General features: G+C 46.5%; 1 protein-coding gene across 1 annotated transcript; it reads right to left on the reverse strand.

The window, feature by feature from the left end:
• Positions 1 to 1,764: 1,764 nt before the first annotated feature.
• On the reverse strand, positions 1,765 to 6,087 carry AARD (alanine and arginine rich domain containing protein). Its single transcript, XM_068983433.1, has 2 exons — positions 5,770 to 6,087; positions 1,765 to 1,908 (listed from the first exon to the last, which is right to left on the reverse strand). The coding sequence occupies exons 1-2, from the start codon at positions 6,085 to 6,087 to the stop codon at positions 1,765 to 1,767; spliced, it is 462 nt and encodes a 153-aa protein (XP_068839534.1).
• Between the last annotated feature and the right edge of the window lie 1,347 nt (positions 6,088 to 7,434).

Raw genomic sequence — 7,434 nt, forward strand, 5'->3', positions numbered from 1 at the left:
AAGAAGTCAGCCTGTATATTTGGAAGGCAGGAGCACATATGCAGAATATCTCAAGAAATCCAGGGACTAGGTCTCAGGATATTGCTGACAGCTCATTGACAATGTCCTGGAAGTTGAAACCTAGTAGTACCTCAGTTGCACAGAGAGAAGAAATTAAGTATCAAATAATTTAAAGAATTCATTAATAGTAACCCAAAAAATATAAGGACAAACTTTGTTCAGAAAATCCTCAAATCCTCACACACATAAAACTTGTATTTAAGAGAAAGACCACATCCATTCTGTTCTCCTTTGTCTTCCAGAACTAATTTTTATTGTTAATTAAATGTGCAAATGACCTGTTTTATAAATTCATTTTTATAGATGATTATTATGAATATGGCAACTATTTTTTAAATTAGCTTTATTTTTTGCATCCAGAAGGCAGCACTTTTAAGGCAGAGGTAGCTATTCTAATTCAACATGAGCCGTTTAATTCCTGAAAGCTTAATAGCCAAAGAATTGTGTTAGTTAGCAGTCTTTGGAGTACAAGTCGTAAAAGTCCAACTCAGTTGACTTGGCAAAAGGAGACTGTAATAAGAGGCTACGAGAGAATTTTCATGTATCCTAATGATAGCCAGGACTGGGGATTTAAACAGCTGGACCCCAAAGCCAAGGAAGAGCAGTTCTCTCTCCCCTCTTGGGCTCTCAGGGGTGCGCTTTCAATCTTCTGCAAAGAGCTCACACCTTCTCACTTGGTAGCCGCCAGCAGCTTCCAAGCCCCTCTGTCCCACAGCTTCCACCATCACCTTCTAAGACTCATCTGCTCTTAGTTCCAGTTCAAAAGCTCCCGAGGACAATCTGACCAAACTGCCTTAATTTGCATGACTATATCCAAGGTGGTGAGTCACCCTTAACGGTAGACTCGACCTGAAGGGTATGGTTGGAATCCAGGCAGAAGTAATTCTTCAAAAAATGGGGGTGGGGTAGGGTGTGGAGGGAAGACTACTAAACAGCTGGCTGGGCAGACAAACGAATTATAATTGGGTAGAACAAAAACTAACAGCAACTCTGACGAAAGTTCAGAAAATTAAGACAGCACAAGAGAAAATGCTGGAAACTGGCACTAGACATTCTCCCGTACGTTCTTCTTTCACACTTTATTTATTTTGGCTGTGCTGGGTCTTCATTCGGAGAAGGCAATGGCATCCCACTCCAGTACTCTTGCCTGGAAAATCCCATGGACAGAGGAGCCTGGTGGGCTACAGTCCATTATGATGATGGCTTTCTCTACCGGAGGCGAGAGGCTATTATTACACAGCGAGTTGCGACAGTCGGGCTTCTTATTGCAGCGGCTTCTCTATTGTGGAGCACGGGCTCAGAGCGCGCAGGTTTCCATAGTTGCACTGCGTGGCTCAGCAGTTGCAGCTCGGCGCTTAGTTGCCCCACAGCATGTGGAATCTTCTAGAACCAGGGATCAAGCCAGCATTGGCAGGTAGATTCTTATCCACTCATTGACAATGAGTCAATGGTCCAACAGGTAAGTCTCCGTCCTTTCTTTTACGTCTATGTCCCACAAAAAAACAATACATAACTTTAAAACTTGTCATCACACCATTTTCTCTCTCCCCTCTCATAGCACTGGCACTTCCCCAAGTCCTAGAAGATTTTGGTCTAAAAACTGCCCCGAAAATCTTATGCTAAGCATCCATCACGTTACTGTTAGAACTGTTATGGCATTGTCTGCGTTATTCTTAGGGTTCAAACCTTCATCTGTGCATTTACTCATTCCAGATTCTGAGCATTATCTTCAGAGCTTTGCGATTCTGATGCAGTTTCCATTTCGTCCTCCTTTTTCAGTTGTTGCATTTTCATGTTTAAATCCAGCAGAGTTCTGGCCAGCTGACGATTCTGGAAACGCATTTCCAGCTGAAAGTTAGAAAAAGAATAAAGGTTTTTATTAGCCTGAGATATGGATCAAATGAACCTGCTCTCTGCACACGAAAAAATATAAGGATTTTGTAGGAAAGGAAAATAAGACATCAAGAAAGATGTATTTCTCATCTTCTTCTCCAGTTCTGACTATTTGGCCTGACTTTAAAACTGACTTTCTATACGACAAGGTAAGATCCAGATATACAAATAGCTTTCAAAATGGCCTTGCAATGAAAACAAAAATAGCTGATGCACAGAGCTATCCATTTGAAAAATTCCTGTCCTTGGAAGGCTGTTTCCAAGCAATGGCACATGACCTGCGAGGAAATCACTTATCTTTATGAGCTTTCTGAGCTTCAGGATGACTGCCCAGGGCCACCTGAGCTTTCAGGACCTGGGCCCATTTACTTGATTACTTGTCGTTTCAAGTTCTTAGGATTTTAAACAGCCTCCCTGTTGAGCAAAACATTTAATGACCCCTTAGAGGCACATGTACAGTTATGTGTACTTATAGAATCTAACAATTTTCACTCTACAGTGAAATCTGTTGTACAGAAAGGTTGATTTATAACCTCCCTCCAATAGGAGTTTGTGAAGGTCCTCATGTATTAAAAGAAAAAATAGATCTTTCAGGCAGTGTACCTAAGAGGCAGTCCAGCATAATCTTTGCATTATAGTTGAAAACTAGTAACCAACTCTGCATATTTCTTCAGTTAGGGTCTTGTTTAATGCAGTTCAGGAGAACCCTGTTCTCTCTGCTGAACACACACACACACACCCCCCTACAGGAAGCTTCAGTTCTCCAGTGTGGCACAGAGGCCCTATAAATACACACACACACACACACACACACACACACACACACACACCCCTACAGGAAGCTTCAGTTCTCCAGTGTGGCACAGAGGCCCTATAAATACACACACACACACACACACCCCCCCCACAGGAAGCTTCAGTTCTCCAGTGTGGCACAGAGGCCCTATAAATACACACACACACAAACATACAAACACACACCCCTACAGGAAGCTTCAGCTGGTCAGAAATCTTGCCTGTCTTGGAATAAACACGTCATACTGAGCCACATCTTCTGCCCTCTCTGCCCCTTGCCACCCACTTCCCGTTGAGCCCAGCCACATGCCAGCTCTTCTTAGACGCCCTCCCTGTGTCACCTCATCTGTGCCTCCGCAGCACTCTGTACGTGTCCCTCTCCTAGCACGCAGCCTACACTAAACTGGTGACTTCGAGCACAAAGTCTGTTCTTACCCTTAACCACGGGTGCACTGCCTGTGCACACAGCATGTTGAGTTCTCTGTGTATTTGTTAAAAGACTGAGTGAAGGAACAAATAAATGAATTGATGAATACCCATCCTGTACTTTCATGCCCAGAATCAGTTAAATTATTGATAATGGCTTACCACCTAAGTTTAAAAAAAAAAATAGTACGTGTAACTCATAATTCTTTAGGAAATCTGAACACCAATGGTTCCTTAATTTTCTCTCCTCGTGGATCCTATTGAGAATCTAATGAAAACTATTAACTCACTCTGGGGAAAGATGTGCATTTTATGTGCACAGAAAGCTTGGGATACAATTTGAAGTATATAGAACCCCTGAAATTCACTCCCAGACTCCCAGAACTCAACACATCCCATTAAGAAGACCAATTCAAACAATAGTATAAATGACATCTCAAAAACAGCAACATGAAAACAAATGAAAACAAAAATAGCAACATATCTGTAATTAACTGAACCTGTTCATCATTGTTCCTTACACAGATACCACCCTAACAAATGAGGTGTGGATAGACACATATGGATGGGTGTCAATTCCTACAGAAATCTGGCCAAGAGACCATTATCAGAAATGGCATGTTCTGGCTACTGGTGATAGTGCTAAGGATCCACACTCTTTTGCTGCCTCTTCATGACTGGTCACACACAGTGGTCGGCCAAGACCATGGTCTGTGTCTCGGGAACACAGCATCTGTGTTACGGTCTCTGCCTCTTTCCAGCAAAACCCTTGATCTTTCATGCCTATGTGTCTGCCATTTGGGGGGGCACACCGAAAAACAGTAAAAGCCACTCTGAATAGTGTCTATATTCTAGGCACTTCATGTAACATTATCTTGTATAATACTTAGAGCCATTCTATAGGTTTATTATCTCCATTTTACAGACGAAACCTAAACTTGCTAATTAGCATTCCTAAGGTTACAGAAACAATAAGAGCAGAGACAGTAAATATTAATGCTGGGCTGTGAACCCTCACCTGTTTGAAATTTTATTCTTTTTCTCCCCACCCTGGTACATTACTTGCTTAAAACTCCTTCTGGTGGAGTGACTGACTAGTTAGAATGCTAAAGTTCCAGTGTCTCGGAGCTTCTTGAATATACTTTCTTCACCTGATTTAAATATGAGTCAACTGAGGTATGAGGGGGTGACACCCCAGGTCAGCAGCAGAAGGGTGGCTCAGCCTGGACTCAGCCATCCAGTTGGCATCCTGGCCCACAGCACGCCCCTCCAGGCCATCTCTTCTAATAAGGGGTTTCACCCACCCACTGCTCAGGTATTGGAAGAAAATCATGTTTCTTTGATAGTGAAGTGAAGGGATGGTAGCCTACCAGGCTATGGGGCCATGGGATTTTCCAGGGAAGAATACTGGAGTGGGCTGCCATTTCCTTCTCCAGGGGATCTTCCCAACCCAGGGATCGAACCCGGGTCTCCTGCATTGCAGACAGACGCTTTACCGTCTGAGCCACTATAGGGCTGGGTCAAAATTAATACATTCTTTGTCAAATTCAAATTGTTAACACAGGTAAAATTAAATGAAAATTAAATGTACTACCTTCTTGCCCTTCTTAAACATAGAAACAAGGTAAACTTTTAAGTTTCAGACAATTAACTGATGGTTGAATCAGTTCTAAAGTAGGTAGTGCTTACTATTAGCATGCAATGCAAAAGAGGATAACTTTCCAAATCTCCACTATGCATATTCATGGTGATGGTGGTTTAGTCGCTAAGTTGTGAGCAACTCTTAGGATCCCATGGACAGAGTCCATGGGATTTCCCAGGCAAGAATACTGGAGTGGGTTGCCATTCCCATCTCCAGAGGATTTTCCCGATCCAGGGATTGAACCGGGTCTCTTGCATTGCAGCTGTATTCTTTACCGCTGAACCAGCAGAATTCCCACGCATAATCATAGGTAGCACCATTTTAAAGCTTAAATTGCTCAAATTTTGCCTAACTCGAAAATGGTTTAAACTACAAAACAGTAACTAGTTACCTACAGTTCTCCTGCCTAATGTTTAAAAGCTACAATTTTACAAAATTCCTTATCATTTCCTGTTTTCTGAATTCTTACCAAGGAGAAAGATAATAGTAAAACTTGCAAAATAAAAGAAACATTTGCTAACGACTCCCTCCACCCATCCCCTGAGTTTATTTCACTGAAATTTCCGCCCCAGCCCCTTTCATGCTCATACACACTGCAAGTGCCCGAGAGGGAACTTTCTATTTGGTAGGAAAAAAAAAAAATAACAAGCTGAGGAGGAGTGGTTACGGGGGTCTTGGCTGTGTCACCGGTAGACTCAGCCCTCGCCGGGGACAGTCAGCCAGCACCTGGGCTCTGCAGAGCCGGTTCCCTCCCGGATGCTGCCTGGGAGACAGTAGCATCAGTGCCGTCGGGAAGCCAGCTCGCCCGCGCTGCACGGCCTCACCGTCTCCCTGGGAAAAGCTGCCCTCGGCCTCCCCAGTCCTCAGTGGGACACGTGCGCGGCCTACAGCCGAGGGCCCCGGGCGAGGACCAAGGCGAGGTGGCCCCGAGAGCCCGCCGCGGGCACGCTCACCAGCTCGGCGCGCAGCCCGGCCAGGGCGCTCTCCACGCGCGCCCGGCTCTGCGCCTCCCGCGCCGCCGCCTCTTCCCGCAAACGCCTGGAGCTGCCGCGCAGCACCGCCCGCTGGAAGGCGCGCACCAGCCGCCGCTTGAGCTCTTCCAGCCGCGGACCGGCGGCCTGGGCCTCCTCCGGGCAGTCCACGCCCCTGCCGCCTTCGAGGAAGCCTCGAGAGGGACGCAGGGTGGAGGACCGGAGCCCGGCCGCGTGGAGGATGCTGTGGGGTCCCCGGGAGGGCCCTTCTCTGCGGCGGCCGGAGTCCTCTAGGCCCATCTCGGACGTGCCGGCTCCCAGCTCCAGACCTGTATGGCTAAGGGTTTCTTCCCAAGTGTGAGAATTAGGGCGGGTGACGGCGGGGGCGGGGAAGCGCGTGGGACGAGGCTATCGCTTGCTGCTCAGAGGCGCTCCACTCCTACAGCCTCGCGTCTGACCTTCCCCGCTGAGCAACAAACGAAGAAAGTAGTTCCCATGACCCCGAGAAGAGTTTTCAACTCGATCCCTTTTTCTCGCTCCTTGAGTGTCATTCCAGGGAGAGACTGAAGTCCATCCAGGTAGGTGGAAGTGAGGTCCGGATGGAACGTCTCAGACCCGGGTTGCTTTGATTGTTTAATATTTCAGAAGCCCTTAAAATATTTTTCTCTGGCTTTCTACTATACGGCCAGGCATTGTGACAGGTGTTGAGGATATAAAGTTTAATTAGACCCCTTAGCCATCCCAGGGAGAAGACAATGGCACCCCACTCCAGTACTCTTGCCTGGAAACTCCCATGGACGGAGGAGCCTGGTAGGCTGCAGTCTATGGGGTTGCACAGAGTCGGAAACGACTGAAGCAACTTAGCAGCAGCAGCAGCAGTAGCCATCCCAGACATTGCTAAGACAGCCTAGTAGGAGAAGCTTGGCCCTATTGGCAAGTTAGAATAATCTTTCCACAATTCCAGGCTTGTGGGAATCCACAAGGCTTCCCTGGTGGCTTAGCTGGTAAAGAACCCACCTGCCAGTGCAGGAGATGCAGGTTTGATCCCTGGGTCAGGAAGATCCCCTGGAGTAGGAAATGGCAACCCATTCCAGTATTCTTGCCTGAAAAATTCCAAGGACAGAAGACCCTAGCAGGCTGCAGGCCATGGGGTCACAAATAGTCCGACACAGCTGAGTACACACACACTTGTTTCCACAAGCCCAACAACGTAGAGTACTGGAGTGGGGTGCCATCACCTTCTCCTGCAGTCCATGGAGTCGCTAAGAGTCGGACTCGACTGAGCGACTTCATTTTCGCTTTTCATTTTCATGCACTGGAGAAGGAAATGACAACCCACTCCAGTGTACTTGCCTGGAGAATCCCAGGGACGGGGGAGCCTGGTGGGCTGCCGTCTATGGGGTTGCACAGAGTCGAACACGACTGAAGTGACTTAGCAGCAGCAGCAACAGCGTAGAAGCCACTTAGTTTCTGAAACTCCATGTTCTTTTCTATTCTTGAGACCATTCTGCCACTTTCACATTATGAAGGGGTTAAAATGAAAAGTAAACCTGGCGTGATGTGGCCTATGGGGTCGAAAAGAGTCAGACACAACTGAGCAACTGAACAACGTGCAAAGTCCTTTACTCCAAAGTGTGTTATTTTCTA

Source organism: Capricornis sumatraensis, chromosome 11 (assembly GCF_032405125.1).
Source record: "Capricornis sumatraensis isolate serow.1 chromosome 11, serow.2, whole genome shotgun sequence".
Classification (NCBI taxonomy): domain Eukaryota; kingdom Metazoa; phylum Chordata; class Mammalia; order Artiodactyla; family Bovidae; genus Capricornis; species Capricornis sumatraensis.

Excerpts from the sequence above, each read along its gene's own strand:
- AARD (XM_068983433.1), bottom strand. The coding sequence starts at position 6,087 with ATGGGCCTAGAGGACTCCGGCCGCCGCAGAGAAGGGCCCTCCCGGGGA. Across the intron at positions 1,909-5,769 it reads CCGGGCTGCGCGCCGAGCTG|CTGGAAATGCGTTTCCAGAA; the intron begins GTGAGCGTGCCC and ends TCTAACTTTCAG.